At 40.3% G+C, this 27990-nt stretch overlaps 1 protein-coding gene across 2 annotated transcripts in view; it reads left to right on the top strand.

Annotated features, from left to right (window-relative positions):
• The window catches only part of ZNF521 (zinc finger protein 521), a 263135-nt gene extending 236306 nt beyond the window's left edge, over positions 1-26829 (top strand). For both annotated transcript variants that reach the window (XR_001001481.1, XM_011939277.1), the window contains one exon: positions 26007-26829. Coding sequence is in view for 1 of the 2 variants with exons in the window: in XM_011939277.1 (XP_011794667.1) it covers positions 26007-26036 (30 nt within the window). In the remaining variant the exon portion in view is untranslated. The remainder of the gene's footprint in view (positions 1-26006) is intronic.
• Positions 26830-27990: the final 1161 nt, after the last annotated feature.

Here is a 27990-nt window from a genome sequence, read left to right as displayed (position 1 = left end):
AGGTTTATTGGACTGTGGGATCGTTCACCTCGCTTGTCATGACTCATTCTCCCAAATCCTGTTTTATTCATGTTCTGTTCCCACTGGGCTCCAAGCTGGGTGGATGTCCAGGTTATTGTTGTCCTGAGGGGCTTAAAATTGGAAGGGAGAGAGGAAGAAAAGAAAGAAATCTACTCTTGTCCAGTATGTATATCTTCCATTTCATGGAATAGAGTAAGTATTACTTAACCAAAGCCTAATAGTTGAAAATTCTGCACCCAAAGACATTGAATCTAGCCTTGAGTGGTCCACTTGATTAATGTGTGACTAATCTTGATCTGTAAGTCCCTCTGAACCTCAGATATGAAGAAATAAACGTCACACTTACAGGCTGTTATACAGTGAAATGATGGGTATGGATATAAGATATAAACATAGGAAGATTTGGTTATTCTTATTATTCTTAGCTATAGACTGGTAGTTTTAAAAAAAATGAGTCAGAGAACTAGATTGTATTCCAGAAATATCACCTATTATAAAAGGAAAATAACTTATTTTTAATGTTACTTCACCTTGAAAATGGGTATAATGTCTTATCCGTATTTTTCTGATGAAATGATCTGAAAGTAACATGCTTTTTGTTCGATCTTGTTGGTTCCCGTGGAGGAGAATAGAGTCGAACTGAAAATTATTCTGTTATTATGAGTATTATTATTAACAACACAGGTATTTAGCTTAAAATGAGGGTTGCAGTTAATTTTCACGTTGAATCCCTGAACCAAATAAACAGCTGATCTGGTTGACCTGGGAGAGGCAAGACTGAGGGACTTGGAGCCCATCCATTCCTCAGTCTTCCATCCCACAATGGGTCCTGGAGCCACTTTGTGCTTCCTTGGGCTCTGATGAAATGAGATTTATGTGAGTTATATGTCAAAATAAGGAATTTGCAGTTTATCTTCTCAGTTATTCTAAAAGTGAACCGATAATAAGTTAAGGAGATGAAATACAAAATATAAGGAAGAATGGGTGAGCCCATTTAGTTGACATAATATGTCAGTAGATCCAAATTAAATTGCTGTCTTACTTTGTATCACTTCTAAAAATGCTATTCTGTCACATCTGTTCCTGAATTGAATATAGAAGATAGGCCAAGTTAGACTATTGTTTAAAAATACATCTTATTAAAATAATCTAAATTTCTGTTTGAAAAAATACTACATTTTTATTGCATAGGTATGAAAGCATAAGTCATTTTGGTTTTGTGAATCTATAAAGGATATGGCCAAAATACCTACTAATACTGTTAATTAGTATGTAAACTGTGAGGCAGAATTAAGTAATCATTTAAAATCAAAGCGGTAGAGTTTCTGTAGAGACTGATTCCTATCTAGTGTTCTTGAAAACAAAAATGTTTGCAACAAACTTCCACTTTTGTACTGTATGAGTAGATTCTCACCTGGTGGTACCTTCAACACGTTAAAAGAACTCAACACTATGGTAGTGGTGGCCTCTGACCCATTGTAGAGCAGACAAAATGAAGCAATTAATCACATCCTTCAAGATTCCAGGTTTCCTTTATGATGATGTATTTTTGGGTTTTATTCTATATGGAACATATAGTAGTCACTCTTTTCTACAATTAGCATAGACCAGTCACAAACTCCTTGATCTCAGGATGCCTTTACATTCTTAGAAATTATTGAGGACCACAAAGGGCTTTGGTTTATGTGAGTTACTATCATTTTCCATATTAAAAATCAAAATGGAGAAATCTATTAAATACAGGAATACAAGCACACACTCTATTAACTGTCAGAGAGATGATGTCATCACATGTTAGGCAGCCTCGAGAAAACTTCACTGTACCCTCTTGAGATAATGAGAGTGCAAAGGGCAAATAACGTCTAATATTATTTTGAAAATAGTTTGACCTTATGGACCTCTCGAAAGTGTTTAGGAGACCACAGAAGTCCCTGGACCACCCTTTGAGAACCACTGGCATAGAAATTTTAGTGCAGAACACACAACTCTTTTTGAGTATTTGTGATCTTTTTAGTCAAACATCTGCCAAAACATTTCTGACTCACTCATTCCAATTGTGAATCTGGGCCAAACAGAGACTTACTCTGTAATCCAAAACTGTGAGCCTTACATTTCCAGCCCCACAACTCGAAATTATATATATTTGCTCTTGATGCAAATACTCAGGTTTAATACGTGAATCATTCCCTAGATAAGAACAGTATTTATGGTGAGTATGTGATAATTATTATGAATCTGAGATGAGATATTGACTACACAGTCAATATTTCACAAAGCTATAATTCATAGTTATCGGAATCTCTATGTGGGTCTATTTTCTGAAATCCTCAATAATATCAGTGGCTTTAGTTTCAACACATTAAGAAAAATGGATCAGAGTTAACTTGACTTTCTAGTTTTGAAAGTGTTTTTACTTTTATATTTTAACTTCTGGCATTCATGGTCCTGTGCATTTGCTTTCATTACCCAAATTGCGTTTATACCAGTGCTTAGAGGATGAAATTAATGTAATTTTGAAATATTGATTTATTGTATTTGGTGTATAGAAAATGGGATGGTAAGTGTACAAAAACCATGAAACATTTTGTTATTTTCCTGGGACAAGTGAAAAAAATTTTCTAAAATTCAGGTGACAATAGAAAATAGGATCTATAACCAAAATAACAAGAGAGTAGAAAAATGAAGCCATTTTATCAGCCCACTATAGTTCATGCCTTGGTGTGCAAAGTAAATGTAAATTTTAAACCACTTGAACTCATCTACTTTTTTATGCCACCAAAGTTAAGAAATAAGGAGGACTTTTCACAAGAGACTATAAAACTAAATGTCTAAGAACTGCAATCCTATTAGAGATTTTAAAGCATACAATTTATTTGGCTTTTCTATCAAGGTGAGAATAATAGGTTAAGTTTAGGCTAAGCATTCTGGAATTGACCATCAGCATCACTATGGATATCTTTTAAATGTACATAAATGATTTCATGACCATAATACATAATTTACATTTCTTTCACTTTATACCCAGTTGAAAATATGAAGCATTCTTTTGTGAATAGAGCTTTGTTAGGTATAAAATTCATATATATGTATATATACACACACATATATATGAGGGAATGTTAATGAAAATTACTTGCCACCATATACACACACACACACACACACACATATATGTATATGGGGATGTATAAGTATGTATACTTGTGTGTATATATACTTTGTGTGTGCATATACTGTGTATGTACACATATATATAGTGGTGTGTTACCTTCATTTGCACTACCTACAAAGCCAGTCAGAATGTAGATAATTCATTATACACTGTTCATCTTCAGGAGATCAAGCACTCAGGCACCATCCTTTGAACGTCACAAACCACAAGTCCTTTTAGATTTAGGCCAGATGAAGCCCTTATTTCTATGAAACATTTAATCTAAGTCACACTTTTTGCCAGTGTAGAAGTTATGTTCATCACACAACCCATAAACATTGCTGACCAAGTGTTCTGCATTCCAGTCCAGATATATATCTGGACTGGAATTTTATATAACGTACATAACATAAAATTATATCATTATACATATATGTACACATAAAAACATAATATAATTTGTAGCAAGATATAACCTTTCTCTTTCGGTAGAGTTTCCCTCCATTTTTGCAAGAAATTCTAATACACTTCAAAGGCCACCTAGCATGCTGCCAGGAGAGGAGATGTGCTTTGGAATAAGAGTCCATTATTTCAACTCAATGAACATTTTATTATTTTTTAAGTGAATGAATGTGTTCAATGTTTCACATGTTTTCCTAATAGACCTCAAAATTTTTCAGCAGAACCTAAGGAAGCTGCTTTGAGAGAGGATGGTATGGTCCAAGAATAATATCCTACAATGCATATTTGTATCCAAAGTGGTTTATGCAGGTGTGAGCAAGTGGTGTTTGTAAAAATCCTGTTGAATAGGCCACATTCTTTCAGTACACTAATTGCTATTTAATTGGTGCCTCCAGAAAAGCTACTATTGGATGGCAATGATCAAATCATCCTCTCTCCCAACGTGTCCACATAGAACATTCTGTCAGGCCTCTTGTTATAAATTTAATGAAGATTGAGGGAATTCCTGCAGTATGGGTAGAAGAAATTGGTCTAGTTGAACTTTAGGCTCTGAAATTCTAGTATTTCAATTCCTTTTGAATCGAAGATTATCTTAATACCCAGCCCTTTTCTTCGTTAAGTCATGAGTGCAATGTTTCCTACATTCAAAGTACAGTAGTAATTTGACATTTGAGGGATACACCGAGACTTTCAGAAATCTCTAAGGTTTAAATGTGTAATTGTCACTATAGCTGTTTGATTTTCTTCTCACTCACTTTTCCACCAAATCACCTGATTCTGATGCATATTTTCACACCACAGTTTAACTGGTGCTTGAGTTTTATGGTCATATTACTGAAGGAAAAATGAATTCCTGCATATGGGATGGGACGTATAAGACAACAATACAGCATTGAATTGTCCCCAGTGAGTGGCTTGCTGGGTCACTTGCTAACTTAGCTACTGATCCTAAATTAGCTTCTCGGTGAGTATAACATAAAATCTGTCTCCAATAATTGAATAATGTGTGATGAGGCATTTAGGAGTCCTTGTTAATAGTCAGAATTACAAATGCTATATTACATACTGCTATAGTCCCCATGCCATTATTAAGAAAATATACTTATTAAAAATACTTATAGGCCAGGCGCAGTGGCTCATGCCTGTAATCCCAACACTTGAGAGGCTGAGGCAGGCAGATCACTTGAACCCAAGAGATTGAGACCAGCTTGGACAACATGGTGAAAGCCTCGTCTCTACCAAAAAAAAAAAAAAAAATTACCCAAGTTGAGGTGCCTGTGGTCCCAGGTACTCAGGAGGCTGAGGTGGGAGGATCACCTGAGCCTGGGGAGGTTGAGGCTGCAGTGAGCCATGATCGCACCACTGCACTCGAGCCTGAGTGACAGAGAGAGAAAGAGAGAGACCTTGTCTCAAGAAAAAAAAAAAATATATATATATATACACACACGCGCACGCGCACACACATATATAATATATATACATATATAATATATATATTATTCCATCTTTTTAAATTCACCATGATGCCACTTTATGGCATACTTAAAATAATTAGGCATATATGTACAATCTACTAGGACAGAGAAGACAGGCAAAGAAATAGCTACTATATGAGGTAATATGTAATCAATTGTTATAAATCTTCCAAGAAAACATGTTTCTTCTCCAGCTGGGAGAATTGGGTGGGAGGCACCCCTGCTGGTTTGGATGGATGGTTATGGAATTCGGAGAACATAATAGACACTCACTGAACGTTGGCTCTGTGACCTTCTTGCTGCTTTCCTAGTCCTGACCTAAGTGAACAAAATCCAGATTCATCATTATTTGAAAATAAAATCTCTATCTCAGACATATCAGAACTTTCCTGAGTTCTCTGTCGTAGCTTACTGGAATAATTTGGCAATGAGTCATACCTCATTGCAAAATTTCATGTTAATCAGTTTCCAGGTAAAAATTCTTATTTTTAAACATTTATCCTTTTCAAGTGGTTAGGAGTCTTGGGCTTTGTTTTGATTTTTAACCTCTAACTACAAAACTAAACATGTATACTTGCTTTCAGAAATGTATTCCAAGCTAATATACTCCCCTGCCTTTCATCCAGTTACAGAGGTGTGGCTAAGACAAATGGTTTTACTTTACCCCTCCACGAAAGACAAGGTAGAAGAATCGGAGTGTAGTTTGGAAAAAAGTTTGTTTTAGTTTATTTTTTCATATTTTCCTCCAAGTGAGGCAGAAATCCTCTTTTGTAAACAAGAGGAATGAAAGAGTGTGTATTCACAGCACATCGAGAGGAAGTAACCCTCATCCCCATTTTCTCACCTTTTTGTATTTTTCAAGGGCTTACTTTTTATTTCCTACAGAGCTTAAATTTTATTTATTTATTATGTTTTATTTATTTATTTATTTATTTTGAGACAAAGTCTTGCTCGGTTGCCCAGGCTGGAGCGCCATGGTGCCATCTTGGCTCACTGCAACCTCTGCCTCCTGGGTTCAAGCAATTCTCCTGCCTTAGCCTCCCAAATAACTGGGATTACAGGTTCACACTGCCACACCCAGCTACTTTTTTTGTGTGTATTTTAGTAGAGATGGGGTTTCACTGTGTTGCCCAGGCTGGTCTCAAACTCCTGAGCTCAGGCAATCTACCCTCCTTGGCCTCCCAAAATGCTAGGATTACAGGCGTGAGCCACCACACCAGGCCAAAATTTCTTTTATCATCCTCACACAAACTATAGAACTCAAAACCCTGTTCTGTCTTGCCTTTTATCATGTGTTGTTCTGCTGGGACCTCTGGGTTGGAAATATTTGCCCATCACCATGTCTAGATCTGGCATATCCGGGTCCTATACTGATCAGTTTGGAGGAAAGTCAGTGTGGGGGATTGTAATTCCCACCCCTTCCTGGATGGTCTGGGCCTCATTCCTTTGCTCTTTACATCCTTACATCCACTGTGCCCCTGTGTATCTCTTGTTCTTGGGGCTGAAATCGCAGCCCTTAAGCACATCACAAAGACGTCAAAATGCACAGGAGTATAAATTGTGTCAAATGAGCACGTGGTTCTGGAACTGGTCCATTTTGTACATCACCTCATTTCTTTGCTTTGTGGGCCTGCAGGGCTTTGGAAGTAAATTGGTGCTACAGCAACTTCCACTTAATTTGCTCAGTGGTTAAATTGATCTATCTCTTTTATTTGATCGGATCTCCAGGAACCGAATCATTTGCATTGATTTATTGATTGGTGCTATGTTTTCACCATTAGTTTTGATCACTTTCAGCTGTTAATATTGGATAATTCAATCAGGATTGATTGGCCTTACCATTGAAGGCAGAAAGTTAATCACATAGGACACAAACAGGACATGGCTAAGCTAACCTCAGTTTGTTATTCTCCTCTCTCTCCCTTCCAACCCCCCCATCATCTATGCAGTAGCAAAAAGATCAGAGTTTTTGTTAAGCAAAGGAGGGAGGTTGCAGTTGTATAGCATTCATAATGCATCTAAAGATAAGATAGTTTTATTTGGCTTTTAATAAAATTGCATCTAGAAATTAAGCAAGCATACAGAAAGATAAGCACGATTATCACAATGAACTCATTTGGACTAAATGAGTAAATGCATTTTCAATTACCCATTTTGTACCAATAAATGCCTAATCTGTGTGTGCACGCTTGGAGGCACAACCTGGGCTCACCTTTTTCTAAATTTGGCCCTTCCTGCTTCACCATGTGTCCTGGTAGTCAAATTTTCAAGAATCAAGTGGTTAATATGACTGAAGTAAGGGCAACAGAGGTAACTGCAATAAGCTAAAACCACTTTATTTGCATTTGAATTGTTTCTACAGCACCCCAGCCCAGTTTTTAAAAATTCTCCATCCATTAATTTCTTGATGTTCATATTGATGGCTGGTTTTTGCTATTAAAAGAGGGAGCACCACCTCTTCATTCTAGGGCTCGTTCCCTCCTCAAACAGCCCTGTTGTTAGCGAGCTGCCATTACATTATTTTTTTGTCTGGCCCAGAGTTGACGACAGATGGCCATCTCCGAACTGCCATCAGTGCGGCTTTATGGAGCATCCAGCCAGGGTGTACTGAAGAGCACTGTGGCCAGTTCTGCAGCCCCCTCCCTCCCACCCCCTGGAAATGTTCATCACCTCTGCCACATTCTGCTTTGGCTGAGCTCTGCTGGCCCTGCCATCTTCCATGTCGCCAAGACAGCCTGCTGCCATAGCACTGGAAGATCTGCCTCCATTAGGAAGGACAGACTGCATGTGACTGTCTCGTAAAGACAGAGCTCTGTCTCAGTGTCTTTGTAGTTGGATCCTTTGGAGAGATCCGGAAATCCAAATTTCCAAAACATTCTGCAATCTAGAGAGGCACATGGAATTGCCACATGTTTCTATTTTAGATGTTTGCACCACACATGGATCAGTTTCCTCACATTAGTAGAGACAAAGTGGCAAGAATAGACCCTTTATGTTTACAGACTTTCCTCTAACTATTGGGAAATACCACTTCCATATCCAGCTGTTGTGACAATTAGGGTAAGAAAGTAATCATGGGCTTCCACTATAAATCCCCTGAAATGAGCAAAGAATCCATTCCAGCGTCTTCCTGATCCATCAATGTGGCGATCCCTCGGACAGCCGGGTGAAATGAGCTGCTGCTGTGCATTTGGAGAAAGATTGATAGGCTGCTCCTGATCGAGTTTGCTAAGGCCAGGCAGCTTCAGAGCCAAACGTGTATTTTAAGAGGAATTCACATTTGTATCCTTTATTGTTATATTTGCAGCGAATCTACAGCTTGGAACAGGCTCTGCCCTGCAGCTATGAAGGAGTAAGTTCCCCTTATTGGAGAGAGAGAGTAGTGTTCTGTAAAAGCCGGAGATGTGGCGGCGAGATGAATAGTGCTTAAAAGCTGTGCTTGCGGTGCTGTCATTTAGAACAGCAACTCTGAGGCTTTAAACGGGAGTGAAAGGCAGGGTAAACGAGTCCTTTAATAGTGGGGAAATTTTAAACTGCCTAAAATAACAGGTCTCCTTCATTGATAACTTCATTGAATGAGTGAGTGGAAACTAACTGGCCAGGAACTGCTTTCCCATAGGAGGGCCAAGTTTGCAAAAGTGGAGCTTTTTCCTTGGGCCCCTCCATGTCTGGGAGGGCAGTTTCTTTTCTGTGTGATCCCTGCCCCTGCCTTGATAGCAGCTCCTGGCTGGCAGAAGACCATCCTTCATTGGAAACCCAAAGCGCTCATAAAAGCTTTCCTTTTTCACTTTGCCAAAACTTAATTTTATAATTGTCTGACTTACACCACTGGGCACATCTGCTAAGCTTGTGTGCCTTCTAGACATATAAAAGGCTACTGTGATACCATTAAATATCAGCAGTGTGCTTTGCTGTGCTTTGAGTTTATAAGGGTGAAAGGTGATTGTGCAGGAAAATGGAACAGTATATTTGCTGTGAGACAGACACCAAGGCTTCACTCCCATACTCAGTTATAATTCATGACAGTACTGGTGGGAAGCCCTTATCCCTCTGTGGAGTTAATACATCTCCACTGAAGCCTGCTGAGAGCACCCTGCGTCCCCCCCACCATCTGTGCGCTCACTTCCTAGCTCTCTCCTCTCTTTCACTCTCTCTGTTACTTTTTCCTGAAATCTCTTGGTGTTAGTATTGTCAGACTGCTACTGAATTGTAAAGGTGGTTCTCCAAAGCAGAATTGTCATTTAACTAGGGGAAGAGCTGGGGAGAGTGCCTTACAGCATTGTTTATTGTCTCATTTAGAAAATGTCGATTAAAAATTAGAGAAGCAGCAATGCCTTAAACCCATCGCTGACTCTGAGAGCCGAGGCTGTGCTGCTAATCATCGATTAGTAAGAGGTACCCATGGCCTGAGTGTGGATGGAGGCCAGGGACACAAAACAAGGTGTGCATCGCAACCCAAACTAACCCTGTGCTAAACCTGAGTGTAGTGTCCTGGAAGTCAAACTTGAGTGAGACCAAGGTCCGGAGAACTGCTTGCCCACTCTGTCCATTGGCCTGGACCAGCCAGTGGCATGAGTGCCAATCCAGACCCCACATGCTGGCCCCATCTGCCATGCGATGCCACCCACTCTGAGGACCAGAGCTAATTGCCTTGGAGCTACCCAAGTCTTAGTTCAAAATGATCAAACCCCTGGGTTGTACAGAACTTCACTTAAAAGAGCACTGGTGATTTGTGTGATGCAAGCTACAGTCTAAAGTGAAAGAAGCCAAGATGGCCAACTGTTGCAGCCCAGAGCTGGCAGAGGGTCACAGAAATAGGTGGTTTGTTCCCACTCTGTCCTATCCCCTTGTGTTCTCTCCTGCCTCCCCCGCCCTCTGCCCTCCCACTTTCTGCTGGGAGCCCAGAAGGTGATGGGACATGCGGAGGGCCTGTGCTGGAACAAAGGATGAAACTGCACCTTGTTCATAGCCGACCCAAGATTAATTTGCAACGTTTCATAGTATGCGTTCTTGCCATACTCCATTGTTAGTACTCCTTTTAAAAGATAAATCAAATCCAGGTCTGAAATACCAGTGTATGCATTTAACAGATGTGATGCCATAGGGGACCTACTGTGTCATAAGCTGCAGAAATCGCCTTTTTATGCCTTAGACTCCACTTATTCCGAAGAGGCTTTAGAACTGCAGTGGTGGGGTGAGAGGTCATGCATTAAGACAGCGGCACCCATGCATAATTCCGCCTCGCGTGTAATTGGCTCACGGTCTCAATCTGATGTTTGGGTGGCATTAGTCACATCGTCTCGTTCATCCTCCAAAGGAAAAGTAGGGCAAGAATGGCTGTGCTCACTGTCCAGGTTTTCTTGGGTGAAAGATCACTTTGAGATGACACAGCTGAGTAGTCAGCCTGAAATCCTGGTTGGTATTTTATTAATTTTGCACCAAGATAAATCCTGAAATTCTGACAAACTCCATGACAGGTGAAATTCCTTCTTGCAGAATCTGCGCAGCAAGAGGCTGCTCATTTCGTTCTGTTCCGAGGCAGGCAACAGGAGGGCAGCTTTATAATCAGCCCTCAAAGGACCCCCAGCCGCCCCAGAGTCTCGGGCTGATTGAATAACTCCTGGGCCTCTTCCCCTAGGCCTCCATCAGCGGGGGTCCTGTGGAAAGCAATCTCCCGCAGACTGGCACTGAAGTGAGCTTTAAACCACCATTTTCTGCTCTCCAGAGGAGCCCGGAGTACTAAAAGATAGATGGACTGCAGATATTTTATGAGAAACTGTCAGAAGAAGAGCAGAGTAAATGTTTTTTTTCTTCTTCTTCTTTGAGTCACACACTACATCACTGTTGAATTTCTCCCAGAATCTTTTACATTTCAAGTGAGAAATTAATTGGTTGCTAACCTTTCATTCCCCCCTCCCTCCTCTTCGTTGTCTTCCTCCTTTTTTTTTTTCTTAAATATTCACACAGAGGCCCTCTGCTTAACCACAGTTGCAGAAAATCAGTACCATTTGCAATGAAATATTTATAATGACAGAATGAAAAATTGGATTCATTTTCTGGACTGTAGCCGAACAGTCTGCAACTTTGGTGCGGCATTGTTTAGCATCGCTCATTCCTCCCTTTCATTGGCGTCGTTTTCGGAAACATACCGCACGGACGGACGCTCACCTATGCTTTGGAGGGATGCCTACCAAAACACAGAGCCTGTTTTTAGTCTTAAAAAAAAAATAGAGGAGAAAGGCACATGTTTGTGTTGTGCAGCTAGGTGGGGGGCACGCGGATGTGGCCTATAAAAAGGTAGAGAGGACGTGAACTCTGTCAAAAGGAAGGGCGTGCTTGCTCTGTAGGGAAGAGATGGGAGAAGTTTATAAGGAATACAGGAGACAGTCTGGCCTGGACTTCGTAGCAGAGCACAAATAGCAATCAGCGTGCCATCGTATCTTGGGGCAGATTATAAGGGGAAGGCAGAACGGAGGTGTGTAAATACACGTTGAATATCATAGCGCACTGTCTTTCTTCCCCTCAGTGTTTGCTGTGTAGACTTTCCTTGCCATGTGACCCACGTATTCAGAGCTGCCTCCTAACCCGGGCTGATTATTGCATTTTTTAAGAGATAAGAGATGAAAGGATTTTGCTAGGACAGCCCAGTGTTGTATTTTAAACAAGTATGCCTCACAAGTGCGAGGGCCACAACAATACACTGACTCTTATTACAGGGCTGGTTGGATTTGTAGCAAGTTTCCTGGGCAGTACATTTGGGTCTAGCAAATAAGTTTGTACTCACTACTCCGCAGACAGGCCCAAAGAGCCTGCCTGTTTCGTCTCCCTCCATTGGAATACAACAAGGGTTTTTACCCTATAAGAGGGCCATCCCAGGCCTCTGTGTTAACTTTTTTTTGTCCTTTTTCGGAACACTGGGTTTAATTAGTTTTAGTGTTGTTTTATTTTTATGGTTTTTCAAAAGTGAAAATAGTTCTAAGTAGATTCAGGCATCAATACAAATAGCCTCAAATTCCAATTTTGGAGGTTTTCTTCACTGAATTTGCATCATGCATTGCCAACTCCACAAGATCAATAATCCATATTTTATTGTATAATAAAGGCTACCCGTAAGTGAATTGGCTCATTCATTCCATCTGATTAGCCCTATTGTATTCATGGAGAGAAAAAAGAACACAAACTTACCTTCACCAATGTATTGCATCGTTTGGATATAAAAAGCTTCCAGCACTATAAAACAATTGCATAGGATAAGAGATAATTCATTTCAATATTTGTTTACCCTAAGAAGAATATAACTCCTATCATCCTGCAGTTTTTGGTGACAACTTCAAGTTTCACATCCACTGCATGGAACTGGTCTCCGGTCAGCCTGGTCTGAGCACCCTTTAACAGGTCTTTCTTCCAACCAACAGCAAGAATCCCACTCCAAAATTCTGAAAAACAACTGGGATAAACAGTCTTTTTCTTTTATAACCCTTGGAGAGATTCACCTTTTACTTACCCTAAGGCCATTTCCTCTTATTCATCCACGGATTACCATTTTCAAGGTTTTTGAACGCTCACTGTATTCTCTGAAGCAAAATCTTAGCACAGGTTTGTGCTCACTAAGGTGATGAGAAACTGAGCAGGAAAGGAGTGGTTCATTACTGGGATCTCTCAAGATCGTGATGCTTAGTTTAACTTGTGGGTGACACATACTTTCTCAGAGGCTTGGAGTTTTTATACAGGCTTCCATATTGTCTTTTCATTGCATTCCAAAAAAAATGATTTTGAGAAATATGCTGACAGTTCAGCATGAAGTGATGTGTGTTCTGACACACACTGCATTGTAGCTTAGGAATCTAGCCTGAAGTAATTTTTCTGTAGCGTTTCTGTGACTCTGATTAAGGGGAGAAAAAAGTTTCCTTTAAAGCGTATGTTTTAGGATGTGACAATAACTTTTCTCCTGCTCGGTGCGTGGATTCGGTAGACTGTTTCCACTTAACCCTTATTATTGTTTTCTTTCTTGAGTACCAGGGTTAAGGGGAAGAAATTTTTTCTTCCATTAGTTTTTCAACAACTTAGGTGAGTCTGAAATATATACCCAAGTAAATGGGAACTGTAATAGTGGTGTGTTCAGAATCAATCTCCTCTGCAGACCAGGCAAGGAACATTGAATAGCGTTCATTTATGTACTGCCAGATGTATTTCTGCATGTGACTGGGCTGGCCAAACCGCTTGGAATGATTTTCAGTGTTATTAAGCAGACTCACAGGAGCAACAGGACTCATGACAGAAGTAAAGAGCCCGGTGGCAGGAGTCCTTGGTGAAGGAAAGTTGCATGGAAAGGGAAGCACCACAATGCAGACTCTATTTTAGTATCTGAGCTAACAACTCTCTGGGAATATTTCTCTTCCTCTTGTCCAGCCCCTGTGTGTTGTGGCTGGTTTGCATTTGTGTTTGAAGTGCCAGGAGGTTTAATGAAGTTATTCTTTTATAAATTTTGCAACACTGAAGCAAGCATGAGGGCTTTAAATTAGAATAAGTGCCACTTCTGTATGGCAGGCTCCTTTGAGGACTGATTAGAATGAGGCCTCCCGTTGCCTGGCCCTTTATGCATGGCGGTGTTGCTGTGTGTTCTTGTTTATGGCTCACCTTTGAATTTGCATGAGTTTGCACCATGCCTGCCGCCTGGCCTTCTGTTAGTCAGGACTGTCTTTCTTTCAGGATCATGTTAGATACTTCACTTTAAAGAGATTTTTAAAATTATATTGCTTTATTGTAATGAATTAAAATTAACTTGAAGTAGCAAATTATTTAAGGATGTGAGGGTTATAGATTATTCTCACCATAGCTACGGCACATCTCTGTGTGGAGGAATTAAAGGGTTCTCTTTCCAGTAGCTCTGTGTACCATAAGGGGTGAGGAAACTGTCCCACAGAGACCTAGAAGTAAAGCCAGAAAGGGTGCCCAGAAAGTGAGAGGAGAATGGGAACTTCACGTTGTGAGTTTCTGAAGCAAACAGAAGCTCTTCTTGGCAGGGCGGAGAGTGGGGGCAGCTCTGCCATTTTAAGACCTTAAAAGGTATAAGACAATGGGAAATCGTGGACAAGAAAGAATAAAAACATACCTTAAGAACAGGTTTAATAGAGAATGGGAAATGCACTCAACCATTCCTGACTTCTTTGTGCCTGTATGAACTTGCTAATAAACCAGGATGATTTTAGGGAGTGGGGAGGGATCGTTAAAGAAAGAGACCTGAAACTTTCAACAAATGCACAGTAACATACAGGGAAAAGGGAAAGAAAAGCAAGCACACAGGCAAAATTTTTATAAAGCACCAAATTTGGGTGTGAAATGTTTTCTCCTCTCTCCAAACTCACATTTTTTATTTAAAGTGGGGGCAACCAAACAGAATTGGGCCCGTGGAATACTTGCATTTTTAAACGACTTGCTTAGAACTTAAACAAGAGTTACTTGGGGCTCGTTCTAATTGCATTCTCCATGCAGGAATAAGTCCCCGGAGAGACAGAAAGATCAAAGGCAAACACCAGGAATTTTACCTGTAGAAGCAATGCATGTATGTAACTCTTTTTATTGCCCTGCACAACACTCACTTGTTTAGGCATGGAAATGGACACACGCACATGCGTATTCCCGCGCGCATGCACACACGCACGCACACGCGTACACGCGCACATACGCATGCATACACACAGAACTCAGGAGGTGACTCATACTTAACATAGTTTATCTAAATTAATACATTGTCCTTTCACAGTTTTATTTTTATATATCTTTACTAAAACATCCGCCATAGTAGACAAGCTTTTTTTTTTTTTCTTTTCTTTTTTCTTTTTTTTTGGCTTATGGTGGGGAAAGATGTTTTTCTGTTATTCTTAATGATTTATAACATGTTTGACTTACTCTTAATGTGAGTTTACCTCCTAGGGAGTGTGGCAGTGTTTTTAATAAAAGAAATAATACACTACAAGACTACAAGCAAGTGGCATTTCTTTTGCTTTTTGCCCAAGTTCAATAGACTGTTTTTCATAATTATTGGAATTTGGTTGAAGGGAATCCGTGTCCCTATCAAGTGGAAAAGCAGAAAGAGTCTTGGCTCCCTCCTTCTTTCTACAAAGGTTACCCTTTGAATATAAATTGCAACGCCCTGTGCTTCTCCCATTCTAATCAGATGACCTTTTGAATCTGGTGGACCAGAGTTTAAATCCTAAGCCTGCCAGTCAGTTTTTAAATCAATGCCCTGCTCCACCATCTTTCAGTGTATAACTAAATTTCAATGGATTTCAAACACGGAAGTGAAGTAAATGATGCCAGTGGAATCTTGCAGCTGACTGCAAAACAGCCAAACTTAACTCTGAGATCTTGGCTAAGTGATATGATTATAGTTAATTTCGCTAACTAAATTTTCTTCAAAAACCTTCAGGGATTCAAAATCTAAGAGAAAAGGGAGGAGTTGGAATTTTGTAATGTTTGTAAGAGGACATTTCTGAGCAATTATCAATTTAAGCTTCCATTATTTGCCGCTAATTACTACACAAGGCTGTTAAATATTTAGCAGAAGTTTGTTTAATTGCATTTGACTGGGAAGGGGATGCTTGATAGCTTCAGCAGCAAGAGTTGGTTGTGTGCACCGAGAGCTGGCAGAGAGAAAATTTGTATTCGCCCAAGATGAACACATTACAGTGTCAGACAAGCCTTCTTTTTTCTTCCTTCCAAAGATTTATTTATCTTTAAGGTATCTAAAATTAGAGCACGAAGAAGGGGCACTGCTCATGGATGTAAAATTGGAAGGAGGTCATTCTTAACCTTGTTTACAGATGTTCTAGTTTAGAAAGCGCCAGTGTGATAAATTAAACATTACAGGGGAAAAAAATTAAAGCTTAGCAACAACTGGCACATGGACACATCTGTCTGTGAAGCACTGACTTAATCCCTGAATATCTTATTAGGCAGTATTGCCCATCAAAGCCTTCTGTCCCACAATGCGCTGGAATCCTGCAATTCCAGAATCTTGAGTGAAATCTTTACACTCTCCCTCTCACTGGCTTTGTATAGTTTGATTTAAATTTTCTTCTGGCTTCTTGCATGGAAACAGACAGCTCAATTCATTGTTTTCTTTTAAAAATAAACATTGCACTCTTTAATATATTTCCCAGTGGCCATTTTGCTCTTTTTAGCCTGTTCTTCCCATTCGGCACCTTTTTCCCCCACTCTCGGTGTAGTAGATAGTGCACGCTATTGTCAGTTCCAGAGAGGGAAATGTTCAAGCTTGTCAGGTATGCATAACAGATAGGGGTCAGCTTGCAACGAAAATTTTACTACTGTTTTTAAGTTCTTAATGGAAAATGGGATTGTCACAATGTTAACATTTCCCATGTATGATGTCACAGTAGAATTTGTCCTTTGGAAGCTGGTGGACTGACGGGCTTGTTTTATATCTCCAAAATGTTTAATTGTCAAAATACTAGGAATTGTTCTGTTAGCTGCTGGGACTTTGCATTATTTAAATAATTAGTCTTTGCTCAGGCTTTTGAAGACTCACATTAGACTAAGGCTAAGCTAGGTATTCTTGGTACATGGTAACCACCATGGGCTTTTCCAGCTTAGCTTGATATGGCAGAAAATAGCAAAATGTGGCTAAAATAGCCTTTCTGAACTGACTCCCCACCTCCCTGCACAGCTGGACATATCTGCAGCTCCACCAGATGCTTCAGCTTCTATGCAGTTCCTGCCCTCTGTCCCCTGGCCTCTCAGCTTTGCTGCTGCTCTTCCCTCTACTTCAGGAGCCATTCTCTCCCTTTTTACCTCTGCCTCCTCATCTCTCTTGCACCAGGCAGGTGTGACTACTCCAAGAACAGAGCCTCTCACATAAGGTGAAGGGCCCTTCCTGTGTGTCCTAGAGCACCCTGTCTCTCCAGGGTTTGGGCTGTAGCAATGAGTGTCCTTTATCTGGACAGCTGGCCCAGTGGTAGAACTGACTCTAAGACCTTGAGCGTTGGCTTCAACCCTCTGGGACTTAATTCTCTCATCTATAAAATAAAATACTGGACCAGATGCTGCTAGGTACCACCCCCAACCCCCCAGCTCTGAAACCAATTTTTTCTTTCTCTGCAGCATTACTTACAGGTGTAGTTGATTCACCTGCCATTGAGTCTAGACCAACAAATTGAGGATGATGGCTCTGTAGTTCTTTCAAAGTAGATAGTTGTTTCCATTCCCGAAACGCTGATTTCCTGAGTCTAATATTTGGGTCCCTTTAAACATTATTAGATTGTAAATATCCCTAAAGCAGCATTGATTGATTGCCACTAAAACGTACCATCTTTGTTCATCGATGGTACATGGATGGTCTTGATAAGTCACTAAAGGAATGAACACTTCTGGAAATACTTGGTTCTTCACTTAATGCCATTTATTATATATCTCAAAGAATTCTTTCTACAGTTCCTGTACACTTGCCCACATTCACCCCTTGACTACATTTTACTGCAGTGCAGTCTCATGTGGTATGTATGTGTCCCTTTGCAATTCTCATTTTCAGGTGGGGAAGATAACCATCTTAGAATGAAGACCAAGTAGCATACTCAAGCATGGTATAGCAAGCTCAATGTGTTTTCAATACAAAGTCAATGCAAAACAATTATATGTCTTCCTTATAACCACCTGTTCCTGTATCTGACCTCTAATTTAAACCTGTCAATAACAAGACAGGTCATTAACAAGACCTCCTCGTTACAGCTATTTAACACACCTCATAGACCACCATGTCTTCTTCCCCTTTAGATCAGTTCTTCCCTGCAGATTCTTCAGATCCCTTTAATGCAGAACTCTCCTTGTCTCCCAGCTTTCATTTATTCATGCACAAATGTGTTTCAAACAGTATAAGCCAGTGTTCCTCAATATCTCCCTGGTGGGAGAGATGCCTCCCACCAAGAGATATGTGGCAGTGTCAGAGGACATTTCTGTTTGTCACAACTGGGAAGATGCCACTAGCATGTTGGCGATAGTGACCAAGGATGCTGCTAAGCATCCTACAGTGTCCAGGACAACCCCCTTGAACAAGAAGAATTGCCCAGCTCCAAATGTTAGTAGTGCTGAGCTTGGGAAACCCTGCTTGTGTAAGGCAGGCCCCACTGGCTTTCTGAAATCTCTTTTCAGGCTTCTCTCTGGAACCAAGCAAGTGAATGGGATGTGTTTTATATAATGACTGAGAAATGGTGTACTGGATGGTCTTCTAGGTTGCTTTGAATGAGATGGATGAACTTTATACTCTAGTTACATGGTCTAGTGTTTGGAACATAAACTCATCAACATGCCAGTGTCCTCATCCGTCAGGATTATCTCAGATCACCCATTTTCTGGACATAGTTAACGCAAATGTCCAGAGAACAACAACAAAAATGTCCTTCAGTGAGGTTTATTAGAATGTGAAATTGTTTCCTATGGGAGATATGATGGAAACTCATTGCTAGAATCATTCAAAACTGGCCTAGTGTGTAAACTTTACCAAACAATTATGTTCCTACAAGGGGACAAACGAAATGTCCTAATAGTCCTTTTCCTTCTTTAATATCTTGTATTCTTCTGATCGCTTCTGATGATGCCATTTCACCTTTTGCTTTAATATAGCTTAGTGTCATCCAGAAAATGCTTTGAGATGTCAGACCAAACCCATGTGAACTGTTAAATGTCAAAAGAAAATGCATCAGTGTCTCTGTAAGTTCATGGTGGTGACATTACCATATGAAAAAATAAAAAGGGATATTCTGTCCGTGCAAACATGATCATAAATGCAACATTCATGGCATTCAGGAGAGGGGCAAAAGCATATCACGACAGTTTGGAAATGCCATTGTTATGTCATAAGAAAAGAGTAGAACTTCATTCTAGCGGATTCTACAAATGTAAAGATTATGAGTCAACTTCCCTGGCTACGAAAAATCCACTATGCATATGTCTTTTTGATTCTCATAGCACTTAGGGAAAATATTGTTGTATATTTGTCCTTTAAAAAATATTCATTGAACTGTAACATAGCTCACAAAAATGCAGTGTCCACAGATATGGTCCTGCTGTTTACCTGGTAAGGTCCGTAAAAACACAATTACCCCAGGTTTCTCCAGCCAGGAATTATACAGTTGTGGACAGTAGAAACTTTGGGGTGGGCAAAGTGGGGTACTTGAGGGTGATTTTGGGCTTCAGTGTAGTTTTTAGAACGTTCCTAATGGTACTCCCAGAGCCGTAGCAATTTACTTTTCATCAGTTTAAAATTATGAGTACTTTTGTAATTGTGTGGACTTTGAAAATGTTAATTTATTAACATTCACATCCTGTTAACCTTATTGAGATGCTTAAAGGTCATCCTTTGCCGTTGCGACTATTTTTTCTCTTAATGTTCAGGGGAAATAACCCAGGATCCTGTCATCATTAGCTGTATACACTTTTAAAACTATTTTCCTAGGGTAAGAAGTTGGGAATGAAAAAGAGAGAGAGGGGAAATGTAAAAATCTTGATTAGAAAGTATAATTTAATAGAACATGTATTGAACCAAATGTATTGATTAATGTAGAAGATATAGTACTTATATTGATTCAAACCAGAGATTTAGTACTAAAAGCTCTAAGCCAAAAAGCTGTTGCAGATTGCTACAAAAGTCAGTTTAATGCTGTCCTTGAGAATGCCTTCACAAAGAAATTCTTCTAATGTTTGAAGACTAGGTAGAATGCGGTATATGTCAGTCTGATCCCGGAGGGTTTTATTTTGTACTCTAATAGCTGTTACGAGCCTACATTATATCCAAGGAGTAATTTTCCTTAGGGGTGCCCGGCTTGCTTTGTGTCAATATTCTAGCATTTTAAGTCACGTACAGTATATGCTTCTGGGAACCGGGAAGGAGCCAGCCAGACTCATAATGGTCTGCATTCATTAATAAAGGCAGAAGCTTCTGTCCCTCCATTGCCCACTACAGGGATGCCTCTTTGGCCTTCAGGGACCCGTACAGACACATTTAAAGAAAGCTTTATTTTGAGTGGGCAGGAGATGAAATGTAGGACTTGCAGGCATTTCCTAAGTCAGCTATATGCCCAAGCACAGGGGTGACCTTAATGGGTCAAAGAAGAATGCAGGTCAAAAGACTTATTATCCAGCCTGTTGGAAACCAATTGCTTTTGTTTAAAAAAAAATAAAAAATGAAAAAAAGCAATAGTGCTTAAAGGTGGACGGTAATGTAGAATTCTGTTTGCAGCCTGTAACTGCACGGCTCTGTGTGAACTGGAATATACTTCCAGAAAAATAAGAGCATACCGATTATCCTCAGTGTTTACAGATAAAGGTCCAACCCAAGTGATAAAAGGAAGGGTAATATAATTAGTTAATCAGTGATGATTGATTACGGATGTTTGTGTTCTTCAACTAAAGAAAAAACAACGCGCTGCCATGGTGCTGTCACCATCTGTTGAAAGAAACAGCCACATTTAATCTTTATATTTCTTTATTTCTTCCCGCCTTGCATTGTTTCTGAGCCACAATTGCCTACTATTTCATCTAGTTAGAAAACATCTCATTTAAATTGAATACAACTGCAGTTTAAATTCGGGTTTCTAATGGCATAGTGAATTAGTGGAAAGCTTGTTACTATTTTTTTTTTTTTCATCCCTTTTTAAAATAGCATGCTGGCTCTTTTACTTAGTTTTAAAAGCTTGTCAGAATTTGTTTGAAACAAAAGGCTATAAATAAACAAGTCATGGTAAAAATGATTAACATCTTTGAATCAACAGATTTCACAAAACTTCCATTCAAATGCCGTTTTTGTTTTTATGACCATTGATACGTAACATTTTGCCGATGCCAACAGAGTGTTACAAAGCACAGACGAGACGTGGTCTCTGCCAAAGAATTAGAAAAGTGAAGGCAATCTCTGGGCATAAGTTTTGGGGCTGGGAATTTAATTTTTCAGCCCTGGGAAGATAGGTTCCCCCTGGCTTTCCTCCAAAGCTGAATTTCATCATTGATATAGGTGCAAAAATTCAAATTTACATCAAGATTGCAGGAAAATGGAATGTCTTTAGCCAAGGTGAACAGTTTCAAAGGATCATGGATTTTTATTTTTACTTAAAAATATTTTTCTTGGATTGCGTTTTAAATAGGATTAAACTGTTTGACCAGTAAATGTGGTCAGCTCTCAGAAAAAAAGGAGGCTGAATTAATCATTTGTTAGAGTGCCAAGCCCAAAATGAGAATTCCAGTCTTGTAAAATGAAAGGCATCTCATATTTAAAAAGAAATACATAGTGCTAGAAGGGAATTTTTAAGGCCCTCATCTGTTTTTTAGCTTTCTAAGTTTAATTTCACATTTATAGAGAAAAAAAAAATACATGCAGCACACTCCTTCCAAATGGGGCCCTTTCCAGTAAAGAAAGTGTTTTTGAAACCTCGCTATTAAGGTATCATACCTAGATGGATCTTCTTTTAAGCTTTAAGGTATGTTGTGGATTTGATTTTTTTTTTAACACAAACCCCCCTCGTGTAAAACAACTGTTCATAACTGGGATTAATGGTTTGCAATTTTCAGTTACTTAGACATGGGGTCTCCAGGAGATGGCTTTTTGCAGAGTACAATATGGCTCTCTGTGGGATTACCGAAGTTTTCTTCTCTTCCTACTTCCTTTTCTGTCTTCACCCCCCACCTCCACCAATGCACCGATGTTGCACTGATGTTCTTCTCGATTATGTAAAACACTTTCCCTTCATTGGAACAGATATTTTTTCTCATAACCCGTCATTGCATTAAAGTACTTTGGGGACTGTGAATTGCTGTGTAAAATTGGTGAGATTACCCACTGCTTTGTTCTAGTGTAGTGGTTTCCTCTGGACCTAAAGAGCTGAAAACTCTTGCACAGAGAGAAGGCTGCCTGTGAGTGGCCTGGCAGCATTTTTCTGCTTTCTGCTCATATGCATTTGTGTCCTTGCTGTCTCAGGACTGGTTCTGTGGTGTGGCAAGTAGCCAGGGGGAGAGCAAAGTGGGCCTCAGTGCGTACCCTCTCTTTGCTTGGCGCTTCTGCTGTCTACTTTTTAATCCTTCCCTCTTGCCTCGTCTCCCTTTCTGAAGAAATAATGTCTATGAGCATCAGAAAACACAAAATACACTGAGTGCTCCCATGAAGCAACTTCTTGTTTTTCTACTCAGAGAATCTTTAGTCAAGTGCAGAGACTAGGACTTCGCATCTGTTCTCCTCAACACCTAAAAGCCAGTCGAATAAACTGTGGCTCAGATATTCCATTCCTTCCCCCAGAAAATGAAATGAGGCCATTTGTATTTCCAGTGGACTTGAAATACTGCATGGGGGAGGAGAACAGTCACATCCCCTAGATCCTCAAAGGTGGCAAAGGCAAGCCCTTGAGGATGGAGCAGAATCCCGTGGCGGGGTTGTTTCCAATACAAATATATCCATGGCCCAAGAACCTGTAGGAACATGCTGCCTTCCACCATGAGAGTCACTGCCAGTGGTGGACAACCAGGCCTGGGGAGACCCTGCCATAGCTCTCTGTTGGGCTGGAGCGAAAAAGGGGAAACCAAAGAAAATGAGAATAAGAGACCTCCGTGGTCTGCAGGCATCTCCAAACCAAGAAGACTTCCTGCCCTTCCATTTCTCACGCCAGATTTCTTATGTTGATATTACTTACATTGGGTTGCTTTATTTTTGAATTTCACAAGCCACACCCTTATCCTTCTCACAAATGATCTGTATTCCTCTCTCTCATATATAAACCATAACTCCTTTATGAAACAACTTCAGTCTGTTGCAGTAAGTGATGTATGTGTATTTGTTCATGTTCCTTGCACCTCTGAAGACACCTGTATGGCTTTGGTTGAGGATGAAAGCATACAACACACAACCATTGCCAACTGTTACGGGCAGTTTGTTTTGGGTTCTCGTTTTGTAGCATCTTGGTATGAGTACATATAAAACCACCAGGAAAATTGCACTGTGTACTCTTTCACTAACCCCTAGAATCCAATCACATGTGGATCGTCCATCATAAGCACTTAAACATTTGAAAGTAATGTTATTAAACTGATTTTTTTTTTACTTTGATTTTCAGTAAGAAGAGAAAAGCACCCGTCTTTCTGTTAGAGTCCTTTCATTTAGGCAAATACAGGTTGAGTATTCCTTTTTTAAAATGCTTGGGACCAGAAGTGTTTTCGATTTCAGATTTTGGCATATTTGCATATATATAATGAGATGTCTTGGGGATGCAACCCAAGTCTAAACACAGAATTCATTTATATTTCTCATATACCTTATACACATAGCCCAAAGGTCATTTTACACAGTATTTTCGATAATTTTGTGCATTAAACAAAGTTTGAGTACACTGAACCATCAGAAAGCAAAGGTGTCACTAGCTTAGTCACCTATATATCATCATGTCGGTGCTCAAAAGTTTCCGATTTTGGAGTATTTGGATTTTGGATGTTCCCATTTGGAGATGCTCAATCTGTATTATATCTTCTTGTACTTATTTGGTCATTATTATTGGACTTTCTAAAAATAAAAAACCTTTCTATAAACTTGACTCTGAGATAGCAAAAGGTATAAGAAGGCTTAGACGTGGTGTATTTTGAGTAATCAAACTTTTATTGTTTATAACCTTTCTGAACAGAATCTTGTTGATTTTTAAGAAAAATAGCATAGTTTTTTGGTCTCATTAGTACTTTTATTACCCTTTCTCTCTACATCTTGGTGACAAGTACTTTGCAGAAGTATTAAAAGTCAATATGCCGATAAAAGAGCTGGCATAAAAACAATTTGCTACTTCCTGTATTCACTTTGAAGCCGAGACTATTAAGATATGTTTTAAATAAGGGAGAGTGAAATATTGTTCTCCGTCATGATTTGTCATCCATCTTTTTCAAAAATGAGCTAAATTTAAAATGGAACAAGGAAGACCTAGGTCCTCTTCACAAGGCTCCCAGCTCTCCCACTTCTCCACCTAGCCCCAGTTGGTTCTCAGCTGAACCTCTGGTCATTCAGCCTGTATTCAGGGAGCAGGCAGTTTGCTAGTTGCTGTAAAGGATGAAGAGATAACAAACATCTCTAAGATGAATCCCTCTGCTTAAAATACTCCAGTGGCTCCCTTACCTACAAGACAGTCTGAGCTCTTTAGCAAGGTAGAAAAGGACTGCTCATATTCTTGCCCCAAACCAGCTCCATCTTCACGTCTCATGAGTACTGTTGATTCAGAACGTTCTCCAGAAGAATTCAACCAATCTAAACAAGTTGCAGGTCTGCAAATGTACGTTGCATATTCCTATTTCATTGCCCTGACCCATGTGGGTCCCTTGGCCTAGAGTGCCCTCCCTGTACTCTCTGCTCATGTTTCCAGCTGTCAGTGTGCTGGATCCACTGTGAACCCTTCCCCAGTGGCTAGGCAGGTTTAGGTGTGGCCGTGACATTTCTGTGTTCTTTTCTAATAGACTGCTTGCCATCTTGCTTTACGATTATGTGCCCACATGACCTTCTTTAGACTGTGAGCACTTTGAAGGCATGAAGGCAAGGACCATGCCCTTCCTCTCCAGCAGCCCTTGCCTTGCCAGCCAGTCACTGAGATAGCCAAACCCTCTTTCCTGAGCACTGCAGCGCTATGGCATGTGCCAGGTGCTGATGTATGTTTCCAATAGATGCTTGTAGAGGAATGAATAAATGAATGAACATCAGAATTACCAGCATGGGTGAGAGCCAGGCCTACAAATAATCATGAGACAAGACCTAAGATGCATCCTATATAAGCAGTATAAAGTGCAGCAGAAAATCAGAGAAGGGAGAGATCAGTGTTAGATGGTAAGGATGAAAGTGGTGATAGTTTGAGCTAGGCCCCAAGGTTGTAATAAGAAGGGATTAGGGTCAGGGGATACAGGTGAGTAGTGAGAGAATATGACTCCAGGAAAGCGCAGAGGAGGAGAGTGGAGATCAGGCCATCTCCAGGCTTATGCTCTAAGCAAATATCCCGCAGATCTGTGACTATCCTCCAGGCCTGGTTCTGGAGCCTTCCCACCTGCCGTCCACCCTCAGGGCATGGCTGCTTGTCCTAAGTTGCCTGGCAATCCCAGTTACCCTCTCACAATTTGGAAGGAGGGTGTCCCCTCAGAAAGGGGACACGCTAGCATAAACGAGCGGAGACCACCAATATACAACGCAGGCTGGTCAGCTGAGAAAGAGCATCCAGGGACTGGGGAGACATGGCAGACTACTATAATCTGCTCCTGAGACACACTATGACCACAGCCCGAAGCCCACCCTCGCGAGGGGCGCTGCTCCCGCTGTCCATCATCTGCCGGGTAACTCTGGCATTTCATACCCATATTCAGGGGCAGATAGAGTCCCTGTTGTCAAGATGTTACAGTCTCGGAGGGATTGGAACAGAGGCATATGTAACCAATGGAAATCATGCACAGATACATAAAACTGTTAAAACAGTGCTACCTGCTTCTTGAACACTGGGTCCTATCTTAATAAGAAGAGATGATGGATGGTGAGAGGGTATTATAGAAAGACATGGCAGAGGTGGAGAAAAGGCAAGGTGCCAGCCAGCCATCTCACATTAAGGAGGCTCCTGCCCTGGCCTCTCCTTCCAGGCCCTCACAGGTGGCAGCAGGTTCAGAAGATCTCGATCTGGGTCTCTTTCTCCCTGGGGAAGGAGCATTAGTTTTTTTTTTTTTTTTAGCATTAGAGGGCACGCATGAGCACTATTCATCAGAGGGCAGAAGCTCATTGTTCAAGTCATTATGAATTAATTACATGTATATATGCTTGGTCTGATGAAAATGAAATCACTGAAGTTTGTTTTCCCTCTCTCCTTTTTTTTTTTTTTTTTTTTTTTTGTTATTTACAGAATCATACAATGACCCAACACAGCAGTTAGTGCAAGTACAGTCTCTCAAGGAGAATTGCTTTTGTGGCACAAAAAGGGAACATGTTTTACTCTTTGCACGAAACTTTCATTGTTAATGTATATTATTCAGAAACATTGTATTGTACCATAAAACTTGTATTATCAAAACTGTTGGATGTTCATGTGTTTGAACTTTTGCGCACCGGATAGACCCCTTGTATATAAAGTGTTGCACATGTATTATGTCGTCTGATACTAAAATGGTCTTATAAAGACAAGTGGACTTGGGCCCTATTCAGGCAAGATTTAAAAAAAAAAAAAAAGACATATGACCAAAATGGCTTAAGATAAAGTATTTTTAAGGAAGAAAGATTAAAAACAACTGTTATACATGAGACTATGGTTGGACTTCCTTTTCTTTACACTTAAGCCTAGAATTTCTCTTTTGGTATATCAGCGCTTAAATCTAAGACTATTTTTTATTGCTGAAGATTCTTGCAAACCATGAAGAGATGTTCTCACAGAACAGAACCCCACAGCTGGATAAGGCCCGTATATATATATTTGTAAGCCTTGCAATGTGACAGGTAGCATCACTATATATGCAATAGTTGTTATGTAGACTGTCAAAGAATTTTTTTTTCCCTGGATACATTTGAAGCTTTGAGTGTTCAAGGTTTTCCTTAATGATTTCACGCAGCCAAATTCTTGAATCAGTTGAACTAACCTGTATGTTACTGTTATTAATGTTTACTCTGCGGTCTGAACCTGGAGATTACTGGAATTGTTTTCCAAGAGGAAATAAATTCAGTTTACCATTAGGTATGAGTGTATTTGTGTGTTTTCTTTCTCTTGTTACTACACCATTAAAAAAAAATCTAATTGCCTGCACCCTTGGATGTGAAATCTGCTCTTGAGCGTATCACAGGCATTACCTCAATCATATTTAACCTTTCACACTGGGCCAAATGCATCTGGAAGGATATTCATCACTCTTCATAGGGAAGGAAGCAGACACAGTATCCTTCTACTCTGTCACATACTAACAGGTCACACTGTACTTGAGGATTCTGACATCACAGATGGATGTGATGGCTGTTTTCTGCATAATTTGCAGCCCAATTCATGTCATGCTGTGCAAATCTGAACTCAAAGTAGATGGCTGCAATTTGAGAGGCAGTTTGGCTTATGTGTACTTAAGAAGCAGCGTTGTTCATTCAGAAGACAAAGCACAGAGCGAGGAGTCAGATGGTTGTTTGTTGTAGTTCTGGCACTGCCTCCCGATGGGAGTTCCTTCACCTCCTGGCCTTGGTTCCTCCAGCCCGGGAAGGTAACAGAACCTGGTCATCAGCCTTCACCCAGGCGTGGGGCATCTCTGGAAGGTTGCCTCCACTACAGCCTGCCATCCAATGGTGAATAAGTAGGAGGTCTAGTTTCAGAGATTCTTTTTGTTTTTTGAAAGAAGAGAATTGCTATGTGTAACGTGAACCCTGATATACATGTTTAGTCAAAATTGGTAAGTAAAGACCTGGTAATCATGGGCAACCTTCATGCAAACTATGCTGAAAATATTTAAGCCACCGGGAGCTTTTTGACCTCTTCTAAGCTCTGAGATCTTTGAACCTTAAACAAACAAGAATCATCACAGCACTTTTTTGGTGGGGAGCTAAAAGCAGGGAACAGTTGACTTTGTTGTGACCACATGTCACCAGGAGAAGCATTGATGAAGCCGAGATTACCGTCACCACAGTGCATAACCCCCAGCCTGTGGCTCTCGAGCCTTAACCTGTTCCAGGATCACCTCCAGAGCTTGCTACACCCTGGGGTGCTGGGCCCAACTCCCAGAGCTGCTGATTCATTCGGCCTGGGGTGGGCCTCAAAACTGTGCCCAAGAAGTTCCCAGATGATGCTGATATTGCTGGCGTGGGGGCCACACGTTGAGAACCACTACCCTACCCTATTTCCAAGGTAGTCGAATACATTA

This window comes from Colobus angolensis, unplaced genomic scaffold (genome assembly GCF_000951035.1).
Source record: "Colobus angolensis palliatus isolate OR3802 unplaced genomic scaffold, Cang.pa_1.0 Scaffold18, whole genome shotgun sequence".
Taxonomy (NCBI): Eukaryota; Metazoa; Chordata; class Mammalia; order Primates; family Cercopithecidae; genus Colobus; species Colobus angolensis.
This window is presented reverse-complemented; position numbering and strand designations above follow the sequence as displayed.